The following is a 25,125-nucleotide window of genomic DNA, read 5'->3' as shown; positions in this document are numbered from 1 at the left end:
GTGTACTTTGCATGCATGCACTGCTCATTTGCAACCAAATGCATGATTCTGTTCTCACGCTGTCTGCGTCTGCTTTGCACAGAGGAGGTGCAGGATGAGGAGGTGCTTGAGGAGGTAGAGGAGCAGGTGGAGGAAGGTAGTGTCGCTTGTGCTAATGCTATTGCTAAAGCTACAGCTAATAATAAATTAAGCTTGTATGGAAGCCTGCTTCCACCACAAGATAAAAAATTAAAAAGGTAATTGTTACTTTTCATCACACAGCTCTTACAATTCCTTTTTTCCCCCCTGCAATTCCAAATTTACATCTTGCAATTCTGTTTTTTTTTTCCCCAGAATTCCAAGATTACATTTCAATTTTTTTTTTGCAACAGAGTAAAAAAATAAGATTGTGAGTTTATTTCTCACAATTCTGACTTTATATCTTGTAATTCTGATAAGAATTGTGAGACAAACTTGGGAGAGAGTCTGAACTGTGAGATAAAAAGTCGCAATAAGATTTTTTTTTTTTTTTTTGTCATGAAAACAGGGCATTTCCATAGGATTGGCATAATTAACACAAAATAAAACAAACAATGTTGTTGGGTAAATCTCATTGAGTCTGTCAAGATCACATCCTAAAATAAAATAAGGATAAATTATATTTGCATAAACAAATATAATGTACATTTCATTCATGAATTTAAGAGAATGAAAATAATGTTTAATTTTTAAGCCATAATAAGGCCATTTTTTATGCATAATATAATTTCTTAGCTATTTCTTTTGATTAAGGACTGAACTATAACCCAGATATTTCCTTGAAAAAAATAACCCTCTTAGCTGTGTGCTTTTAAAAAATTGATAATTCAAGTTAATATAAATAAAAGTGAAATATGTATCATTTTAAATAACTGTAAAAAAGTTTTTTTTTTTTTTTTTTGAAATTGTAACTAAAACAAAGATTAATGGTTTATACTTGAATTGAATTTTTCTTTAGTATATGAGTACTTCAGAATTTATATTATAGTTAATGTACACAAATTGTGTGTAATGATATGCAGGGCAAGACCTCAAAATGATCATAATGTGTTCTCAGGTAAACCCTCCTGTTTATGTGTTATTTTTTAGGGCTTGTAGAAGCGAGTGGGAAGCGAACACCCAATCCACATCATGCAGGTAATAAAACAGAATTATTCAGCAAGTGCTTATACTACAATCAACAACACCCAAATAATTATACTTTCACAAAGTCACTGAAGAGTGACACATTTGGGATGAAGTTGAGAACAATGACAGCTATTGTCAGCCCAATGGACTACATCCATCATATTTAAGAAGTTTCAAGCACTTCCAGATATTTAAGCTGAAATACTCTGGTGGCCACCCAGATTTTTTTGAAACGGTTTAGACAAACTACCTTTTAGGTTCTCATAACAGACGTGTCTTTAGGGGCTTTTCTGTATCTCTCGGGTCTTGCGTCAATCCTGTGGACCTTCACATTGCTGTCATAGCTGACAAGACTGTCTTTTGTTATGTAGATGCTGCTGAGGAACCTGGGGAAGAAGGTAAACGCGATAACATCAGACTCACTTAAAACTGGTTTTACCCTAGAAATTGAGCCCTGATGAACTTTGACCCCCTTTAAAAGTAACAACGATAAAATCACCACCAAGTAAATCATGCATTTATGTTTTTTCTTTACCCTCCTGCCAACTGAATGATGCAGGAGAAACAAAACCAAAGCATAAGTGAGTAAACATTTACATTTATGTATGCATTTTCAAATGTAAGACCATTAGTGTGGAAAAAAAGTATATTAATGCTTTGTTGTTTATTATTAGACCCTTTGTGCCAGCTTTGGTGCCTCCCAAAATTCCTGATGGAGAGAAAGTTGATTTTGATGTGAGTACTTATTTTCTATTTTATTTTATGGTGCATTATATTTCATTTCATTATTGTAGTATACACTTTTTTAAAATTTATATACACTGCATTAATTTATTTACTACTGCAACTGCACTGTTGTCCTTGTAGCAGCAATGCTGCCAATGCTTACACAATACAAATATATGTTAACTGTCATGTCAATAAATCACTCTGAACTTTCTGTTACTAAGCTAAACAGTGTTGTATGACATGCACGGCCATAAAATACACGCTAGGAGTAGTTTTTGCTGTACTGTACATTACCACTATTACATAATTACCTTCAAAACTGTATCCTCAGGATATTCACCGCAAACGTATGGAGAAAGACCTGACGGAGCTACAGACGCTCATCGAGGCTCACTTCGAGGGCAGAAAGAAAGAAGAAGAGGAGCTAATCAGCCTCACCCAACGGATTGTAAGACATTTTACAATCATCTTATAAAATAAATACAGTTCTTTAAAATTATCATACATTACAGACTTTTAAAAAGATCCACTGCAACTATAATGAAACCAGTCAAACATCTTGTTCAAATCACACTGCTGAAAAATGCTGTTGACCAGCTAGAACAAGGCTATACTGGCCTAAAAACTAGACTAGCAACAAACCAGGTCTAACCAGCATGGAAACTCATGTGTGCTTTACTCTGCTCTTTCCAATAGGACTGGTTTCACAGAGCCAGACTGTTGACTACATAAATAAATACTTGAAAATAAAGGCATGACTCCATGAACATCTGTGTAGAAAACAGAAAAAAAAAAAAACCAGAAAGAAAAACCCCTAAGCAAAATATACTATGTAATTATGGCTTAAAGTACAAAACCACATCAAACTACATGTGAGTTTTCTGGAAATTATTGCACTCATGTGAGTGTATTTGATAAGATGTGACATATATTAATACAAAATAGAGCCGCATGGAAACTGTGCATTTAAAACTTAAGAATCAGTACAATTCTTTAAGAAATGAGTACTCTTATTCATCAAGAACGTATAGAATTGATCAAAAGAGACAGTAAAGACATTTATAATATTACAAAAAACTTCTGATTTAAATAAATGCTGTTCTTTTGAACTTTGTATTTATCAAAGAATCCTGAAGAAAAAAATATTTTCACAAAAATATTAAGAAATATTGATAATAATAATATAAATATTTCTTAGCAAATCAGCATATTGATTTCTGAAGGATTACATGACACTTAAGACTCTAATATATGTTTAAACTGAAAACATTTCTTTTAAATTGTAACCATATTTCACAATGTTACTGTTTTTACTGTATTTTGATCAAATAAATGCAGCCTTGGTGAGGAACGAGACTTTTTTTCAAAAACATTAAAAATCTTATATTCCAAACTGACATTGCAAGTGCCTCAAACTAAACTCTGAGTAGATGTGCTTTTAGATGTGCTTAATATGATTAGTTCACCTTCAAAGTTGGATAAATGTACCTGTTTATGTTGTGACCATCAGGAGAACCGCAGGGCGGAACGAGCGGAGCAACACCGTATACGCGCTGAGCGGGAGAAAGAGCGTCAAAACAAGCTAGCCGTAAGTTCATTAAAGTGGTTTGATGCTAATCATCAGTCTTGCCAAGTGCAGTAAATGGTAAAACATACGATAATAAATTAATATATGACAACAAATACCACTTTGCAGAATAATGGTCTGTTTTTGCTGCAATATCTGGAAGCAATAACACCAGAAGTCTCGCACATTGCAATTACATTAAAAATAAGATAGATAGGAAGAAATTTCGAATATGATTATTAATTAATTCTCATTTCTTTTAGGAGGAAAAGGCACGAAAAGAGGAAGAAGAGGCTAAGAGGAAGGCCGATGATGACGCTAAGAAGAAAAAGGTTCTTGCAAGCTTCCAGTTCACCGGATACATGCAAAGGGTAATGAGCTCAGAGGTCAAAGCTCACGGTGCACAGTCACTGCAATTGCAAATTTTTTGTTTTGTTTTAATTGACAGACAGAGAAGAGGGGTGGGCCTAGGAAGCAAACAGAGAGGGAGAAGAAGAAAACGATTCTTAGCGAACGCCGTAAGGAACTGAACATCGAAAACCAGAGCGCTGATAAACTGAGGTGAAGAGGTTATCACAACACGACGGCGCACACCTCTGTCAACATGAAATAGAATGAAGTAGCATTACATGCGTTGTGACATGAATCCACAGGCTGTTCACATTCATGGACTGGTTACTCATATTACTCATATGCTTTCATGCAGAGAAACTGCGAACGAACTCTGGAAGTGGATGCGTCAACTTGAAGCCGAGAAGTTCGAGATGCAATACAGATACACGTGCCAGAAATACGAGGTGAGGTATTACGCAGACGAAGTCTAACATGGTGTTAGAGGACTCTTAACATTAGGAAAGGATGAGTTTATGGGATGTACAGTACAATACAACTATCAATTATACATACATGCAGCCACACCCAGTGCAGACTTGGCAGAACAATCATCCAGGCCGGTTCCCAGAGATGCTGTTTGATTGACATGAGAAGGAAGCAAAGTTGTGCGGCAGTGATTCACCGAGACTGATTCATACACTTGATTTATCTCTCACAGATCACCGTCCTAAGGAATCGAGTCAGTGACCATCAGAAAAAGTAAGATGCTGTGAAGTGGAGCTGATTTACTAATGCATTATCAAAAGCTACATTCAAAGTGCCCAGTTTAGAGTTTTTCCTGTTTTTGTGAGGTTGTTCACATGACCTATTAAACTTGGCCCACATTTTAGACACTAAACATCATATTTTTAACATTAGGCCTAGAAATGTACACTAGCATTCAAAAGCTATTTTGTTTTATGTTTTTGAACATCAGATGTCTCTTATTCTCACCAAGGCTGCATTTATTTGATCAGAAATACCGTAAAAACTGTAATATTGTGAAATATTATTATATGCAAAGCTGAATTTTCAGCATCATTACTCATGTCCTCAGTGTCACATGATCCTTCGGAAATCATTCTAATATGCTGATTTGATGCTTAAAAAACAGTCTGATTAGAAATCTTAGATTTCTATTAGAATAAAAATCTTTTGTAACATTATAAGTTATATTTTGTAATATTATAAATGCTTTCATTTACTAAATAAAATGTTTGTTTTTTTTTAAATTAATGGAAGAATGGAAGTGTACATTTGGATATAATATTGAATATTGTAAACATACAGTTTGTACAGTACCTCATATAGTGCACTTCAAAAGTTATTTTATGATTCACCCCAGCAATAAATCAATCATGTCATTGTGCTGAATGTTGAAATTTGCATATAAATTGCACTCAAGTCATGTTGCAAACAACGTGATATGAAGGTAGCTCAGATTGAATTCAGTGTGATTCTATGACCAAAATAAACCCAATTTGTGCCCCATTCAACTGCATGAACAGCCAAAAACCTGTTTAGCCTTACAGGTGTTAAATATCAAATATCAAGCATCTGTTGAACAATAAAACATGTTACCTTCAGCTCAGATATGAATAGTGATGAGCAATAGTCCTGAAATAACGCACGGTTTTGACCTCGGTGTGTGAAAGGCCTTGGTAAAGACCGAGCTAAGACGCGTAATGCCACTAAGCTAATCTATCATAGCATCATATTTCCAGAACTTTCTGTGTGGAATAACAGATGCTGCTTTGTTCTAACATGACCTTTATCTGGATAGTGAGCCAGAGACCTTGCAAAAGGAAACAAACAGATAGCTGAAGGATTTTTTTTTTTTTTTTTTTTTTTTGCATGCAATGTACATTGCAAGCAAACAGAAAAAGAAGCATGGTCCAATGTCAGTAGCACATGGTAATACCCTGGTATTTTGATATATATCATGGTATTAAATTGTCATATTTATATACCATATGGTATTTAAAGGCAATCTAAGATACTTCAAAGAATACCATGGTAGTGTCCAAAAACAGCATTATCATGTTTATATTTAATATATTTTATGCAAAATTGAAAATTTACACTGTTTGTTGTCAATTTAAAATATATTAATCTAAACTGTACTTCAAAAATACCATCATGCTAGTGTCCAAAAACAGTGTATTATCATGTTTTTATACAATGCAATATATAAAATGTTTTTATATTATGCAATATGAAAATATAGACTGTAAAATATTTTGTCAGATAATTTAAAAAATAAATTAATGTAAAATAACTGTGAAATATAACTTTATATTACTGAATAAATCTGACACAATTTGGCTAATGCAACAAAGATAATTTAATGATCAGGAAAATAATCTGTTACAAACAATTGCACTGAATAATCATATTCATATACTACATGGTATTAAAATTGTACTATAAGGTATTTCAAAGAATAACATGGTATTACAATAATTTTATTGGCCAATAAAATGGTTTTACCACATTTTTATGCAAAATAGAAAAATATACACCATAAAAGTTTCGTCAGGTAACTTAAAAATGTATTGATATAAAATCACTTGTTTTATTCAAGTAAAAAAACTATTTTAATATTACCAAATCAGTCTGAAAATATTACATTAATGCAACAGAAAGAATTTAATAATCAGGAAAATGAGCAAACACCTGCACCAAATGATCATATTTATATACCATATTTAGTATTTATTTTTAAAATACCATCTTGTTAGTTCCCAAAACCATGGTATTACCATGTTTTTATATAAAATTTCAGTAACACTTTACAATGAGGTTCATTAGTTAACAACAATAGTTAACATGAACTAAGAATGAATAATACTTCCATAGCATTTATTAATCTTAGTTAATATTAATTTTAACATTTACTATGCATTGTTAAAATCAAAAGTTGTGCTTGTTAACATTAATTAATTAATGCTTTGTAAATTAACATGAACTAACAATGAACAACTGTATTTTCAGTAAGTAACATTAACAAAGATGAATACACAGAGTAATAAATATATTGTTCATTGTTTGTTCATGTTAGTTGATACATTAACATTAACTAAAGGAACCTTATTGTAAAGTGTTACCTGTTTTTGTGTGCAAAATGTAAAAATATACACTGTATGTGATCTGACAGATCACATTAATGCAACAGAAACAATTTAATGTAATGCAAACCTTAACTTCTTACAGTCCATATGGGACTAGTCTAATTTGATTGCAAAATATATCTGGTAGTATAAATAAGACACTTTTTGTAAGCGTGTGGCCAGTTGCTCAACACTAAGCCATGTGGAAATCCGGTAGTTTAATAATAGACCACCATCACCATAAAAGCTGATAAACTGCTATTCCAGTTCCAGCACTCAAACCCATCATTCAGCGGACTTAACAAAACCCTGAAGTCAGATATACTGATATACTGCATCTCATGCCAAATGCATGACTCCTGCCTGACTCACGTCAAATCTGTATGGACTTGCAGAGCTGTTTTGGCTAATGTGCCCAGTAATGAACTGAGCCGAAATACAACTGTGATATTCCATCAGGCTCATCTGTGGGAATAAGAGGTGTCTAACAAAGGATTTATATAGATAACTACAGCGGCAAATTCTGTTCCAAAACAATTCATTCTCTGTTATTACCTGACTGGCATGGGTAAGGGCACATGGAGAATGAACACAGATCCAACAGCTGTTCAAGGGTTGAAGGGGAAGTTATAGAGGGTCAGACAGACCCGGGGCTCCTGGAAGATCCCGTTTTAAGCACTAGAAGAATGGGAGATTTGATCCATCTGACCTCGCTACTGCCGGAGATTAAGACCACACATGTGGAAAATCCACCTGAACAAAATAAGTCTAATCTGGGGCTGGTAAATAAAGGAAGCTGGATTTTGTTAACACCTAGTGTACTGTTGTCTTAAAAATCTTAAAATAAAGGATTTAAACAGATCTAAAAAGACTGAGGCTAAAGCCATTGACAAAATGACCTTGTGGGCCATGACCATAAAATAGTGCAACTTTATAATTGTGCACTGATCATTTACATAATTACAAATGTTTCTTATTTCTCTCTTAGTACCAAAGGCTCCAGGAGAGGCTCTAAGAGAGGACTACGAAAATAAAGCAGCTTCACGAAGACACCAGAACTGATGTTTGCATAACTAATATGCTTTAATATAATTATATACATTTTGATCCTCTTGTGTAATGTTTTCTGAAGCGCTACAAAAAATCGAAACAGCTGCCTGAATGAAAGATGAAACTAAAGTTGGTTTTAAAGTGACTAATAAAAAAACAGCCCACATCTGTCAAAATAATTTGATAATTTGAAATGAATGACTCTTTTTAATGTTAATTTTATGCATGTCATTATGTGCAAAGTGGCATGATGTTTACAGCTGTCATTTATAATTGCATTATCTAGATTTAATGTTAATTAATCATAATACATAAAACATTGCATGCATATTCAGAGAATTGCAAGCATGTTTACGTAAGTATATATATTAGAATAAATTAGTTTTCAGGCTAACAGCATATGCTTTTGTATGTCCCAGTGTTTGTCTTATGGCGTTAGGTTATGAATATTTAACAGTAAAGCGTGACACAGACTGGTGTTGTTGAAAACTTTATTGAAACTTTGCTTGAAGTCATTGTGAGATGAAACATACAGATTGATCCACACCCTTAACATAACAACCACAATATCTGTAAGGATGAACAAACATCAAAATGAGCCAAAGAAACTTCCTAAAAATTATTACTCACTAACTGACTGACATACTTGTATAATATATTCATATTGTCTGATATATGACTTGATATATAATATATCATACAGTACAGTATAATATCTTAAACCTGCACAAACAACCTGTAACACTCTCATAAAATCATTTGCATTTCAGAACACATTATAAAGACAATGGCATATAAAATCTTAACTGAATGAAAATACTACGGTCTTGAGAAATACAAAAAAAATGAAAAAGCATGTTGTCATTGCATCTGTTATGCATTGTTACAAAAAGCATCTACTGCCCCAAAAGAAAAAATAAAGCTCATTCTTACCATTTCTTCTGCAATACTCAACCAAAATTAAAATGCAATGCTATTAAAATGCAGTTTGTTTGTAAAGTGCTTCTTAGTCGACCACCTGAAGAGATTTGAAAGCTGCCGACGTTATGTCATTCACAAAGGACTTCTTACTCAAGCCTTGCTGCAAGATGAACACAAACACATATGCGAGTATTATAACACAAATCAATAGCAAATATAAGTAAACATGGCCTCACGCCCGATATACGTTTATATAAAGTCAGACTTCACAGCTTGAATGACATTATCTGAGTCTGATCACTGAGTGAAACCAGTGAGGTTGGATTCTTCAGGTCATGTATACATACAAAGCCGCCCTTCTCTGTCGCGACTGCGGGGTCGGTGTGGTGAGGTGTGGCTTGTTTTCACCCGCAAGCACTCACACACAACTCACGGCTAGTTCTCCGCACCACACCCAAAACCCATAACCGCTTGACACACACACACACACACACACAAACTAAACACAGTAATTTCCCACAAGCAGCCTCAGGAATGAGACATCTGATATTCACTGACTTCAGGTTTAATCACTTTGGAGGAAAAACTGTTGTTTTTTTTCTTTTATATTCACACTTAACATACAGGTAACAAAAAGGTGTTTTTCTTCTCACTGTCACCTTTGGCTTACTCAGCTGGAGTTTAAAAAACAACTAATATTCAGTAAGATTTATTTATTTACTGAAATGACTAACATTACAACAGTTATTTAACTGTTGTAATGTTAACAAATGAATCAACATTAAATGACTTGAGCTGAATAATATTATACACAATAGTAATAAAATAAAATCTATTATATATATATATATATATATATATATATAAGTATATATACAATACAATAAAATGTTTGAATTTATTTTAGCTCAACCCATGAACAGGTGCATGTTATAAAAAAAAAAATATATATATATATATATGAATTAAAATTAAATAAAAATAAGCAATGCTTAATATATAAAACATTATTTATTCAAAATCATTATCATAATGAAATAAAATAATAGATTTTCTTTGCGTCCAACCCATGGAAAAAAAAAATTAAATGGCTTAATATTTAAACAGTTATTATTTGAAATTTACTTATTCAATACAACCCAGGAACAGGTGCATAAAATAAAATAAAATAAAATTACATTAAATAACATTAAATTCATTTTAAAAAAAAAGTCTTCTTAAAGATAAAATGAGAAACATTTGGCATTTAAAAAATACATTTTAAATAGAATAAAAATAGAATAACATTTAAATGAAAATAGATAAAATGTTGTTTATAATTAAATAAAAAAAACTAAATCATAATTATTTTATTGTAATTTATGGTGAGCAAAATTTTAACTGAATTAAACTGGATCAAGACTAACTTTGCAACATTATACTCAAGATTAAATGACTTGAGCTGAATAATTACACTATTATCTTCTGTAGAGCTGCTAAAAGCTGAAAAGAAACATTTGGCTTGGGAAAAAATGATTTTGTAATAAAAAAACAGATCAAATATTGCTCAATATTTCTAAAAGAAATTAATTAAATTACTTTATTAATTATTAATTATTTTAATAATAATAATTGATTAATTATTAATAATACTGAATATTTATTAATTATTTAAAAAAATAAATGACTCTATTGTCTGCCACAGAGCTGCTTACAGCTGAACTTTGCAGCATCGACACTGAACTAAACTGAGCCGAATAATAACACTGTTATTTTCTGTAAAGAGTTTTTGTTTCATAATTGATGACTTTTTTTATTTACACTGTTATTTTCCTGTTTATTAATGTGAGGCTGCTTTAAAACAACCTGTATTGTATAAAGCACTATATAAGTAAAAATCAATAAACCAAGCACTGATCTGAATCATCCATAACGTTTTACATTTCCAGAAAAACATATAACAGCTGAAGACCCTGGACCACAAAACCAGTCTTAAGTAGCACGGGTATATTTGTAGCGATAGCTAAATACATTGTATGGGTCAAAATTATTATTATTACTATTTTTCTTTTATGCCAAAAATCATTTGTAAATTTCCTACCTTAAATATATCAAAACTTAGTTTATGATTAATAATATGCATTGCTAAGAACTTCATCTGGACACCTTTAAAGGCGATTTTCTCAGTATTTTGATTTTTTTTGCACCCTCAGATCCCAGATCTCAGCCAAATATTGTCCTATCCTTTATTTTTGATTCCAGGTATTTTTATTTACATTAGCAACATTTTTCTAGCAAATATTGGTTATATTTGCAGTCTTACCTTTTTAAGGAAACTCTGAATATTCTTTTCCGACCACAGACTGTGAAGAAGAACCCCTGCTGCAGTGCTGGACTTTGGCAGACCCCTGATATATTATAAAAAAATGACAAACATTTGGCATTGAAAAAACACAAAAAAATTTTTTTAAATATTTTTTAAATAAAATAGATAAACATATTACTCATAATAATGTTACTATAAATTTTTCTTATAAATACTTTTTTTTTAATTTTCTTTTTATTCTTTATTTTTCAGTTTTCCTCAGCTGCTTTGAAACAATGGGTGTTGTGAAAAAAGCTAAAAAAAAAATACTATTTTCTCTTGCATTCCTAAAAGTAGTCCAATTCATACATCAAGAATAACCCTGTTTACTAGGAAGTGTGCACTCACGATTGATTGAGACTCAGGTTGTTGAGGGAGTTAATCAGGCTGTTGTTGAGCAGACTCTTGGTGATATCAGGGTCGACCTTCATCATGGTGTGTGCGCTGTGGAGAGCTGACGCCATTTTGCTGTCGTATTCGGGCGAGGTGTCGCCCTTCGTGAGCCCCGAGTTCAGGAAACCGACCAGCTGCGGGAGAGTCTGACGAGCTTCACCAACAAAAACATTCATCAGAACAACCGCAAATCACATGCTACATCCAAAACACCATGCTAATAACACATCACTGTGTCAAAAACAATGCTAAACCAGACAGAACACAAAAACTGCAATCTTAATCCAAAGCAATCAGAAGTGATGCAAAAACAACCAGTTAAAACACTGAAACTCTCAGACTGTTAACCATTATGCAACTCCTTCCAAACAATAACACTAGAAAGTTAAGTTGTCTTATGCTTGAGTGATGGCACGCGTTCACTCACCCATGGTTTTGTTTGTACGTGCGGATCTGGACAGATTCCCGAGCAGAGCGACTGCGCTGTTCTGTAGAGCAGCATTGGGCGACTGCAACAACGGACTGATGTATTTAAGACCGTTGAGCTTCTGGACGATTGTATGACTCAACACGTTCGATACCTAGAAAATAAGATATGGGGCACATTTATTTCCCTGGAATTTTCCCCCAAAATAACACTATTTAATCATAATCAACCTATAAAGAGATGCATGCTAAAAATGTATTTAAATTAAATTAAGCTTAATGTATAAACCATTATTATTTAAAATGTATATCTCAATACTATAAAATATATTTTATATACATATTTTTTTATACATCCCTTGAACAGGAGCATTTTATAAAATAATGCGTAATTCTTATTAATTTTTATAAGTATATAAAACATTAAGTATATAAACTACAATACAATAAAATACTTGAATTTATTTTAGCTCAACCCACGAACAGTTGCATGCTATAAAAAAAATATAAAAAAATAAGCAATGCTTAATATATGCAACATTATTTATTAAAAATTATTCTCATAATGAAATAAAATAATTGCTTTCCTTTTGAACCCAACCCATAAACCGATGTATGCAAAATAAATAAATTAAATGGCTTAATATTTAGGCCGTTTTATCACAATACAATAAAAAAAAACCATGAACAGGTGTAATAAAATAATAAATAAAATAAAATAAAAATGAAAAAACAATGCTTAAAATATAAAGTTTATTATTTTAAAATATATTAAAATCTTACTATTAATAAAATTAAACTAAACATTTATTTTCTTTGAGTCCAACCCATGAACAGGTGCATGAAGTAAGTAATAAAATAAAATATAAAATAAAATATTATTTAAATATATATCACAATGCAATAAAAAAACAAACTTTTTTTTTGAGTCCAGCCCATGAACAGGTGCATAATAAAATAAAACAAAACAAAATAAAATAAGCAATGCTTAAAATATAAAGCTTTATTATTTTAAAATATACTAAAAACTTTGATTTTCTCTGCATCCAACCTATAACCAGGTGCATGCTAAAACAGACTGACTGATATCTTACAGTAAAATAAAATAATAAAATAAAATAAAATAAAATAAAACAAAACATGTTTAAAATATTAAGTTTTATTATTTAAAAATATATTAAAATTAATATTTATATTTATAAAAATATTTGTAATATTTTTTATTAAAATATAATAAAAAAAACCTATGACCAGGTGCAGGCTAAAACAGACTGACTGATGCCTTACTATGCCATCATTGGCTGTGAGGTTCTGCAGTGCTCCACAGCTGGCCTCAAGTGTGGCATCTTTTTCGCTGGAGCTCAACAGATTGAGGTACATCTGCAGGGCTTTGGAGTGGAAGAGCCAGCCGGCACCCTTAGGATTGTTGTCCTCCATCACTGGAAAGTCAAAGCCGCTCTGCAACACAACCAAACGTGACAACATCAGTGGCATCCATAGTAATGCAATGCAATGTAATGCCTTACACTTCAACTGAAATATATTAAGATGTCAGTCAAACAGTGAAAAGTTCGCTTTAATGAGCCATAAAACCACAAACCTCCTGCTGCAGTTTTTGGCTCTGGGAGCTGAAGCAGCCTATAGGACCGACATCCGATGCACTGGCGCGATTGCGAGTGCTACTGGCCAGTACGTTTAATTTATTGAAGAGAGACGGCATCTCTGTCTCCAGCTGGTAGGTGAGGTTGTGCAGAATGCAGACGCAGTTCTCCAAAGACTGGAAAACAGGTACAAAAAACAATATTATGCTAAAAATATTGGCTTAAGCAACAACAGCAGTGTCTTGTAATGTGTTTTACTCCATCTTAAAAAGATTACATGTGATATTTGCTTTTAAAATAGCATTAGTAACACCACAGGATGCAAAAATTAAAACGGTATAAAAAATATTGTACTTTTTTTTTAAAAAAAAAAAATTTTCAATTCAATTTTTAAATATTTAAATATTTTGTTATTTTTTTATTAAATATTACAATTTATTTGTAATACATTTTATTTATTTAAAATATAAATTATGATCTCAGGATATATATATATATATATATATATATATATATATATTTTTTTTTTTTTTTTTTCTTCTTCTTCTATTTTTTAATATATATTCCCAAGCACTCAAAAATCATGGTCATGTTATGTTCCAAGTTTCGTGTGCAACCAGATTTTTAAGTACGTGCAAGTTTGTTCTAAGCGTCTGTAACAATGTTTGTTTAGGAAATTGACACGCACTGGTTGTCTAGAAATCCAGTAAAACCAAAAGCAGATGTTGAAACATGCTCACGAGGTTCTGATCAAATCTGGCCATCAATTAAAAGTGAGTAATGCAGAGTTTTTTCTAGCCACAACAATAGTTTGACTGCATGAATTTAGATGCTGGAAACGCCTTGTGTTCATACACGCTTTCCTTCAGGGAGTTTTAACGTTTCAGGCACCACTACATAATACCTTTATAAAAACACCTTTAGATCATCCCCGCCACACCAGCATTCTCCACCCAGATTAAAAAGATGCTTGCTTAGGAAAAAAATCTTGGCATCTCATGGCATCTTAAATCTTATTTACTGCACAATTACAGAGAAAATACCGATGCAAGGTTCCCACACTTTTTGACTTTTCCTACTTTAATTACATGCTTTAAAATAATCAGAATAGGGTCATTCAAGACTGAAGTTTAAACAAAGCAGCAGAAGCAAATTTCACTCTTTCCGGACCTGTTAAACAATCCCTTAAAAATTTTATACAGTATAAACACCAGATGTTTACCTTGTCGTCAGGCATCCCGTTATTGACGCAGTTCTCTGTGTAGCGCATGAGCGCATCAATGAGGCCTTTGCAGTTGCGCATGGCTTGTCGGTTCGCCAGTTTGGAGGCGCTTAAGTTGCTGTTGACAAACAGGAGAAATTGTCATATTGTGTTTTTGCCGTCAACTTGATCTCTAAATTCACAAAAGCAAAATACAATCTGAAAACAGAACCGAGTTGCAATTTGATCATCTGAGCCTTTAAAAATTGTAGCCAATTACTTCATTGCCACTTTTACAACACAGTCAGGCAATGTAAATATACCTAATGTCAATATTGCACAGCTAATAACTTATGATTGGCATGTGAAATGACCAACCTGGTCCGAAAACTTAAAGGAACAGTACACTCAAAAATTAAAATTCCTTTATTATTTACTTAAGTTGTTCCAAACCTGTATGAGTTAAAATATCTTCTTGTGTTTCCAAAAGAAGAAAATGATGACAGGTTTTTCTTTTTTATGTGACCTATCTCTTTAAAACAAAACTGGGTTTTAAGGCAAGATGAAACTTGAAAAGATGGGAAAAAAAAAAAAAAAACTACACTTTCCCACTTGATTAATCACTGTTAATCACACAAATGTTATGTATCATTGTACATATTTGAAAATATTAAATATGTAAATGAGGCATTCTAATTAAAGGCATGTAATTAAATACATACTAAGTTGTATACATTTCCAGAACAGAAATCTGAAAACAAAGGCAAGTTTAATTTTGTTGACATATTACAGTTAAAGTTTTTGGATATGTCTTTTTTTATTACTCATTAAATCAGAAAATATTGTCAACAGCCAAAAATAAATAAATAAATAAATAAACAAATAAATAAAATAAAATTAAATTAAATTAAAATAAAATAAAAAGGTGAATTACACATTAACAAGTTCTTCTGCAAAAACCTAAAAAAAAAAAAACAGCCTTTAAAGTCTGTAACTGATAAAGTGTGAAAAATAAACATGTTCTCTAAATAAATCTGAAGTAACAAAATACAAAAAAAAAAATTACAAAAAAATTAGAAAACTAAAATAAAATAAGTTGAAATACTAAAATTAACACTAAAATTTTCACTAAAACTAAAATTATTAAAAATATATAAAATAATAAAAAATATTTTTATAAAAAATAAAAGTGGCAAAAGCCAATAAAAAAGCCAATTTAAAATAAAATAAAACAAAATAAAATAAAATAAAATAAAATAAAATAAAGATGAATTATACATTAACAAGCACTTCTGCAAAAATTTGCACCATATGAACAGGAATAAAACCATAAAGTTGGTTGTTTGTAAGTGCTGCTTAAGTAGAAATAAAAACAGCCTTTAAAGCCTGTAACTAATGAAGTGTGAAAAAATAAACATGTTCTCTAAATGAATCTGAAGTTTAGACAAAAAATAAAAGCTAATTTATAAAATAAAATAAAACTTGCAGAATATAAACAGGAATAAAATGATAAAAGTTGGTTGTTTGTAAGTGCTGCTTAAGTAAAGATGAAAACTTAAAGCCTGTAACTAATAAATTGTAAAAAAATAAACATGTTCTTTCCATTAGTCTGAAGTAGACATGTTATTGAAACAAAATAGCCAAATTAATCATTGCATGAAAAACCAATGGTTTGCCTGTGGTGTTTTGCCGTAATATAAGCAATCTGGCAAACTTCAACATCCTCAGAAGATCAAAAAAAAAAAAAAGTGCACCTCAAAGGAACTGTGCATAACCACCTGTAGTAACACACTTATGTACATTAGACAGTTTCTATAAACACTCGCTGCTACAAAGACTCAGTAGGATTATATGTTTATTTGTGCATTGCACTATGAATCATTCTGCACTATGCGCTGCTTCCCTCAAAATCTCTCTTCTGCACAATCTAATGCACAAAATATCTCTTTTGCATGTCTCTTTTGTAAAATGTCATGTACAGTACTTATGTAAAGTTTTTGTTGTCTTAGTTTTGTATGTGTAGTCAACTATTTATTATAGTTATAGTACTTACAGTTTTTGTATAGTCAGATGGTTAACCGTTGTATAGGTCTATAATTGCTTTTCTTGTACTGTACTGTTGTACGTTTATATTATGCTTAACTAGTATGTAGCACCGCGCTCCTGTGAGATACGACATCTCGTTCCACTATATGTCCACACATGTAGCAGAATGACAATAAAGCTCGACTTGACTTGACTTGATAATGCCAGGCAATCAATTTAGCACTTGTCAATTCAATAAAGTGATTTACAGTTTTGTTTCCACCAGACATCAAGCGCTAGGTGGTCTGTAGGTGTGCCACAGTCAATACGAATCCAGATTAAATCTTTGAAAAGCTTACTGGCAAAAATATAGGCAGGGTCAAACACGGGCTCCAGCAACAATAGTAGTATTATGAGCGGAGTCAGTGCTGACGTTTGCCTTGTACACATCACATACAGCAGTCAGAACAGAACGCAGCAGGTGTGAGGTTACCGTAGGCACGCCGTGGCATTGTAGAAAATCTCTGGTTCCAGGGTGGTGTTGGAGTTATCATCTGTGCTTGCTGTAAAAGGCCCTATGACTTTCTCGTTGAGCACGGGCAGGGCGATGCGGAGCAGATCTAGCTTAAGGTTATCCGCGGAGGAGAGGTTCCACAGGAGACCTACGACCACAGAACACAAACACAGATCAGTTTAATACGAACACAATCCAAGAAAGCTTGAGATGGAAACAACTACTGCTTAAAAGTGTTTTGAAAGAAGTCTTATGTTCATTTATTTGCTTAAAAATACAGTAAAAACCGTAATGTTGTGAAATATTATTACAATTAAACACAAACATTAATTTTTGTTAAGTAATCTTGTTAATTGCTACTAATATACTACTATAATAATGCATTTTTAGCTATTCAAATAGCATAAATTAACATGTCGTCAACATGTCGTATACATGTTATTACAGAGTAATTTATTCCTGTGATGGCAAATGTGAAATTTCAGCAGGATAATGTTGAATTACAAACACAAGCTACATAAAAACTACTTCTGTGCTATTAAAACTGCTAAAAACTAAGCTAAAAATCATCCTACGAAATTAAATATGAATTAAAACTTGATAAGTTTGATGGTTAATTTTTTTCAAAAAGGTTAAATTAATTAATGTTAGCTAATGAATTAGGTATCATAAACTAATAATGAGCAATATTATTATCATTTTTACAGCTTTTGTTAATCTAGGTTATAGTATTCTAACAGCCTAGTATTTTTGGTTATTGCATATAGTTATTGCTACTAATATACTAATGCATTTTGAGCATTTCAAATAGCATAAATTAACTTTTGTTCACGTCGTCTGAACATTTTCGCATGCATATAATACATTTTTAGCATTTTAAGTGGCATAAATGGACATTAGATAATGTTTTCTAAACATATGTGAATTAACAATACTATATTTATGAATTAAAGTTACATTTTTTTGGACAAAAGTCTCTTCTGCTTACCAAGGCTGCAATTATCTGATCAAAAACACAGTAAAAACAGTAATGGGAAATCGTATTACAATTTAGCATAAGTGTTTAGTCCTTAAATACATTTTTTTATAAAGTAATTTATTCCTGTAATGGCAAAGTTAAATTTTCATTAACTTACAAACACAAGCTAAATAAAAACGACTTATTCTGCTCACCAAGGCCGCATTTATCTGATCAAAAATACAGTAAAATTTGTGAAATATTATTACAATTTTAAATAACGGTTTTCTATTTAAATATATTTTAAAATGCAATTTATTCCTGTGATGCAATGCTGAATTTTCATCAGGATAATATTGAATTACGAACCACTTATGAACCATTAAAACTCATGTAAACTAATCTAAAAACCATCATATAATTACATAAAGTGTTGTCTAGTATCCTGTCACATGCTCTGAATGGTTGTGTCGACATATTCCTCTTATCAGCGCTTGTGTGTGTGACATAAACATGATGCAAACAGAGACGGTCGCCACCTGTCAGGTGTTTCTGTGTCTCAGTGTTGGAAGCGCCGAGCAGCTGCACAGCCTGTGTGATTCCTTCGTTGCGGTGCACTTCTTCTTTGTTGGCCTGGTTTTTGAAGACCACGTTCCTCAGGGCGGCAGCCACCGTCTCCTGGACCTGAGAACTTGGACTGCTTAACAGGCCGACCAGAGGAGGAATTCCCTTCAGGGCCTGCACCTGTGACGCAGGACGGACAGAGAAATGAGACGGTTAAAGGTGCGGTGGCGATACCATAGTACAGTGATGAATCAGACGATTAAAATGAAACTGAAATTGAAACTAAAAAATTAATGGAAAAACCGCTGAAATAACATAAAATACAAAAATGTGACGAAAAAAAAATCAAAAATTTAAATAAAATAATCTGAAGAACTAAAATGAACACTAAAACTGAAATATAAAAATGATAAAAAAATTATACATTTTTTTTAATAATAAAAATGACAAAAGCATATAACAAAATGACAAAAAACTACAATTTAAATGAAAATATAAAATAAAAGCTTATTAAAAAAATTATATATATCACATACAAAATAAAAGTATTTGTTTACATAATATATGCGTTTGTACTGTGTATATTTATTATGTATATATAAATACACACACATACAGTATATATTTTTGCAATTTTTGTATTTTTATTAATATAATTATATATATATATATATATATATATATATATTTAATATATAACGATAAAATATTTGTAAAAATATCCATACATGTGTATTTATATACATACATAATAAATATACACAGTAGTGTGTTTGTGTTGACATGGTAATCAAATATGTTTAAAGGAATATCATGTTAAAACCATGGTAAATGTCCAAAAAACATAACTTCTATAATGCATGCCTAAAAACAAGGCAATACCAAGGCAGCTTTTATAACACCATGATACATTTTTGGCAATCCATAGAAACTGTACCATCATAATAAAAATACTCAGGCCAGTCATTTATTTAGTATATAATTCAAATACTACTGTATTTATACAGTACTCTAATATATTTAAAGAAATACTATAGTCAATGTCTCAAAAACATGGTAATACCATGGTACCCTTTGGTGTTTATAACACGGTACTTTTTGTCATTCCAAAGATTGCCATTAAAATATACTACGGAAACACCATTGTAATACCATGATGTTATTAGATGTAATTAAAATACTATATTTAAAGGAATACCATGGTAAATGTCCCAAAACACATAATTTCTATAGCACATGTCTAAAAAACATGGTAAAACCATGCTAGTTTATGGTCCAGACCTCTTTCTTGGCCTTGTCATCGGTGAAGGTGCTGTGCTGGATGTAAGCGGCTCCACACAGCTGGTGGGTCTCATCAAGGCTGTACAGATATTCGACCGCATCTTGCATCGTCATATCGGCCATGAGCCTCTCTGCGTTCATCCTGTCGACACACACGAGTGAGTGAGAGACCATTCACAGATCAATACATCATCAAGGTAACCCTACAAAACTCACCCAGAGACATCCTTGGCCTGTCCGCTCCTGACCATGGAATACCTGGACTCTCCGTTGGACTGCAGGGAAGACGGGCGTCTGACGGGCCGCATGGTGCTGACCTGATTGCTGTTAGACACTCTGGTGCCGTTACCGAGACCCTGGGGAGGTTGAGGGTTCTGCACCCTGCTGAAGGTCTGTCGGCTGGTTTGGGTGCGTAGAGTGGCGGCGCCGCCGTTGGAGGTGGACTGGTAGCCCAGGTCTGGAGCGCTGCGGGTGGCTTGGTAGTTGTACAGTTGGTTACTGCTCCGGGTTTGGGCAGGGAGGGTCCTGGTAGTGCTGTAGAAGTAGCGATCTAACTTGCCTGAGCCGCTGGCCACCCGCTGACCGCTGGAGCTGCGGGAGTGGGTGGACTGGCGCACATAACCTTGCCTTTGCGTAGCCTGGACATGGAAACAATTTTCATGCTGATATCATCATTTGTAATTAAAAATCTGGATGCAAAAAAATTTAATGCAAACTGTAATGTATTATTTATTTATTTACTTATTTTTCAAATTTAATGCAAATTTTATAACTAAATGCAAAATTAAGCATTTTAACTCGTGCTATCAGACTGTGTATACTTAATTCCTAATCCTATAATTATACCCCGAAAACATCACAGTCTGGGCACAGAAACAAGTTAATTTTTTACTCAAATTTTCATGTTAATATTGAAATATTAATGCAAAAAAATTAAATGCAAACAAAATTAAATGCAAATATTAATTTAGAATTAAATGCAAAACAGAGCATTTTACCTAGTATTATTAGATATTAGTTATACACTGAAAACATCGTAGACAACTGTGCACCCAACATTTTAATTAGCATAGTCCGAACATAAAAACAAGTCAATTTTTCATGTGCATTTTCATACTGATATAAAATATAATGTGCAATATTAAATGCATTGTGCGAAGAAATGCAAATTGTAATGTATTATTTAATGCAAATAGAAACAAAGTAAAATTTTCACTCAAATTTTTTTATGTTGATATAATTTGTGATTTAAAAAATCTGGATGCAATCAAAATTAAATGCAAATTGTAATGTATTATTTAATGCAAATTTTAAAAAAGTTCATTTTTCATGCAAATTTTTATGTTAATATCAATTTCGTAATAAAAAAATCAAAATTATTATTATTTATTTTTTTATATTTTTTATATTTTTTATTCTTTTTAATTTATAACTAACTTTCAAAATAAAGCATTTAACTCATGCTATCAGACTCCGTATGCTTCTTCCCTAATCTTATAATTATACACAGACAACATCATAGTCTGGACATTTTTCATTTCTGGTCAATTTTTCACTCAAATTTTCATGTTAATATTATAATTTCAAATTAAAAATATTAACACAAAAAAATTAATGCAAATATTAATTTAGAATTAAATGCAACACAGAGCATTTTAACTAGTATTATTAGATTTTAGTTAAACAGGATTTAGTTTTAGTCTACGAAAACTTCAACTCTGCACCCAACATTTTAATTAGCATAGTCTGAACATAAAAACAAGTTGATTTTTCACTTGCATTGTCATATTGCTATAAAACGTGCAATTTAAAAAAAAATCTACATGCAAAAAATTAAATGCAACTTTTAATTTATAATTAAAGCATTTTATAATTTTTAACTAGTGCTATCAGACTAAAAAACACCATACATATGCACAATTTGGACATGAAAACAAATTTTTCAAAATTAATTTTCATGCTGATATTATTATTTGTAATCCAAAAAAAAACAAAAAATACCAACGCAAATGTTAATTTATAATGCAAAATTAAGTGCATTTACCTAGTGCTTTCATATTGTGCATACTTCCATTTTAATCTCATAATTACACACTGCAAATGACTCTGAACCCATAATTTTAATTTAATCCCCGCCACGGTTTTGCCTGAACAAGAGTCTTAGCCCGAAAGTATAACTATAGATATGTCCACGGATGAAAACGCAAGCAAAGTAGCTCTCCTTCTAGTCAAACTATGAAGCAACAGCGTGTCGTTTGTGAGAAAATAACTGATTGATTTGTATACGAGTATGTCTGAGAATAATTCAAAACAAAACCGTTTTTGCAGAATGTCAAAACAGGAATTCATGCATTGCATAAAAATTTTTGTAACAGAGTGGCGCAGGATTACTCGCTCCGCTGAAGCCAAACAAGCCATTTAAAATGCAGACAGCACTAAGATTCCAGCGGATACACCCAAATGTAAAGAAGGGCTGGCAGAATACCTTGAAACAAGGCCGTTTTGTAATACAACACTGGGATGAGTCATAAAAAGTGAAGGAGAGGAGTGGTTTCATTTAGCCTTTTTCTTTTTTATCTTGCATATCACTGACTAGAAAACGTGAACACGTCGCGAATCTGAGATTTTTTTTTTATGCAAGTGGGATAATAGTGAACGTATACAGACACACTACAGACTAACTATGTAAACTTAGGTGAAGCCACTAACTCCTTTTCACCCACTGACGTCTGAGGGATCGTTTTTAAGCTCTCACATCCTAGTAACTATTGTTGTTTTTGTATAGCATTTAAGAATAGCATTTAAAATTCAGAAAAATATACGTGTGACCAGACTTAAGACCAAGCTAAATGACATTTCACATGTTTCTATTGTTATCCTGAAAGATGACTCAGTGAGAAGCGTTAGACTGAGTGAGTAATGAACAAAAATGTTCTTTATCCACCCAACCGTGGGAAACTGAAATTCAGAATTATACACACACCTGAAGATGTACAAAGATATATGTGCGAGCACATGCAAAGTGCACATAGAACAAATACAGTAAATGGACATATTTGATGATATTTACCCCATTTGTCATGGTTCCTCCTCTGCTGAACGAGGGTCCGCTGAGAGACGCGCCTGGAGAAAACTTGAAGTCGTAAAACACGCTGTCACTTTCAGGGCCTGGAATGAAATTATGACATATGGCAAATAAAATATGCATTCAGGGACATTTTGAATTATTAATAAAACAGAAATATAAAACCTACAACTATCCTCACGTAATATAGTAAGGTACGTGTTTTGGCACTTCTCCAAAACAAAATGAGAGATCACAGTTTTACTGAGGAAAAAAGCACTTTATTATGGTCTGATCCAAGTCAAAGAAATTATTTAACATGACAGAATGAAACCACATACCTTGGTTTAAAATCAAAGTTTTTTTCTAGAAAGAAAAAGTGCACATTTTCACTTTTTACATTATAGAATCGCCTGCGGGTTTATCAAGAGAGTTTACATTAGAAAGCATGGACTAGTTATTATGTGTAATGTATTTCTAAATTAACTGGTTTTGTATTATTTAACATGACTAAGTGAAACCGAAACACCTTGGTTTAAAATAAGTGATTTTCACAGTATTGCATTGCTTATATATGTGGTTTGGCCATAAATAATGAGTTTATATTAGAAATCAACTTTATTACATCCAAAATGTAATTCTAAATTAAATGGTTTATTCAGCTGAAACAATTAAATGACTGAATGAAACTAAGTAATTCTAAAAAAAAAAAAAAAACAATTACTAATTTTCACTTTTCACAGTATTAAATTTCCTACATTACGGTTCATTCAATAATAAGAGTTTTTATTAGAAATCAACTATTTAACATGCGTAATATTAATTCCACACTTATGGTGTCAATTTTTTTTGTTCTCTTGGGAGAAAAAATTTAAAAAGAAAAAATATCAAGAGATTTTAACCTTCAGTATGCAAATATACTACCAGTAAACATAGAGAGGAGTTGTTTATCTGGGCTATTTATGGCAGAGAAAAAAAAAAAAAAAAAAAAACCTTTATTCTTTATTTATATATTACTTCATGGTTAGGTATGAGTACATGCATAAAACACGACATTACTATGGTACCCTAGCTAAAACTAAACCCACCTTTCAGCATGTACATACTACCTACTTAAAAAAAAAATCTACTAAGAGTGTAAACTGTGATAAGTACCTCGATTTCACCATAAAATATCACAGAAAAAAAGGGTAACACCATGAAACGCTTTTGAAAATGAAGTCCAGAGAAGATGATTACTATGGTATTCCCATATCAAATTTAAAACAACATGTAAAACACGTGTGGTATGAGCTGAAGTGCACTCACTGGTGGGAGAAGTGAGTCCGGACACGCTCTTGCTGCTGTATTTGGACTTGCTCCTCTTGATGGTGTGAACCTGCTCCAGAACTCGCTGCTGCGCGGATCTCAGCTCTCGGTCGGACGGAAGAGCGAGAGACGTGTCCTCCACGTCGCCGATGGACAGAGCCGATTTTAAAGGTTCGGGCATCATTTTGGCTTTTGTCTCCGCTCCAGAGACAGGTGAGGTCCAATTCGTAAAGCTCCAACTATCTGCTCCGTCTGGCTGCTCTGGGTTTGATTCAGGGTTTGACTCACAGAGAGATTCACCTGGTCCTGCCCTCCTACACGCCCATATGACGCCCGATGAGGGAACGAAAGCCCATTCAACACCTGTTCTTCCGTTCCTCTCACTCCTCCCGATTACACTACGAAAGCTTAATTACAGAACAAATAATGCTCTTTTAATAAGGATAATAGATATACTTTAAAAGTGCTCGATTTTTAATTTAATATTACAAAGACGTAGTTAGGCACGGCGCGGAGGGTGTATTTATTCACAAAAACAGCATCGTAAAAGC

General features: G+C 32.4%; 2 protein-coding genes across 2 annotated transcripts; one reads left to right on the top strand and one right to left on the bottom strand.

Moving 5' to 3' along the window:
• tnnt2b (troponin T type 2b (cardiac)) lies at positions 1 to 8,748 on the top strand. Its single transcript, XM_051113205.1, has 12 exons — positions 1 to 136; positions 1,108 to 1,155; positions 1,518 to 1,544; positions 1,706 to 1,727; positions 1,821 to 1,881; positions 2,207 to 2,323; positions 3,386 to 3,463; positions 3,706 to 3,813; positions 3,891 to 4,003; positions 4,149 to 4,239; positions 4,494 to 4,534; positions 7,913 to 8,748. The coding sequence occupies exons 1-12, from the start codon at positions 16 to 18 to the stop codon at positions 7,956 to 7,958; spliced, it is 873 nt and encodes a 290-aa protein (XP_050969162.1). The 5' UTR covers positions 1 to 15; the 3' UTR covers positions 7,959 to 8,748.
• Positions 8,452 to 24,868, bottom strand: pkp1b (plakophilin 1b). The gene is made up of 13 exons (XM_051113204.1): positions 24,575 to 24,868; positions 23,273 to 23,370; positions 20,419 to 20,840; positions 20,203 to 20,344; positions 18,897 to 19,101; positions 17,379 to 17,547; positions 14,882 to 14,999; positions 13,659 to 13,835; positions 13,346 to 13,516; positions 12,060 to 12,213; positions 11,588 to 11,786; positions 11,198 to 11,282; positions 8,452 to 9,055 (listed from the first exon to the last, which is right to left on the bottom strand). The coding sequence occupies exons 1-13, from the start codon at positions 24,756 to 24,758 to the stop codon at positions 8,981 to 8,983; spliced, it is 2,199 nt and encodes a 732-aa protein (XP_050969161.1). The 5' UTR covers positions 24,759 to 24,868; the 3' UTR covers positions 8,452 to 8,980.
• Between the last annotated feature and the right edge of the window lie 257 nt (positions 24,869 to 25,125).

Source organism: Labeo rohita, chromosome 6 (genome assembly GCF_022985175.1).
Source record: "Labeo rohita strain BAU-BD-2019 chromosome 6, IGBB_LRoh.1.0, whole genome shotgun sequence".
Taxonomy (NCBI): Eukaryota; Metazoa; Chordata; class Actinopteri; order Cypriniformes; family Cyprinidae; genus Labeo; species Labeo rohita.
This window is presented reverse-complemented; position numbering and strand designations above follow the sequence as displayed.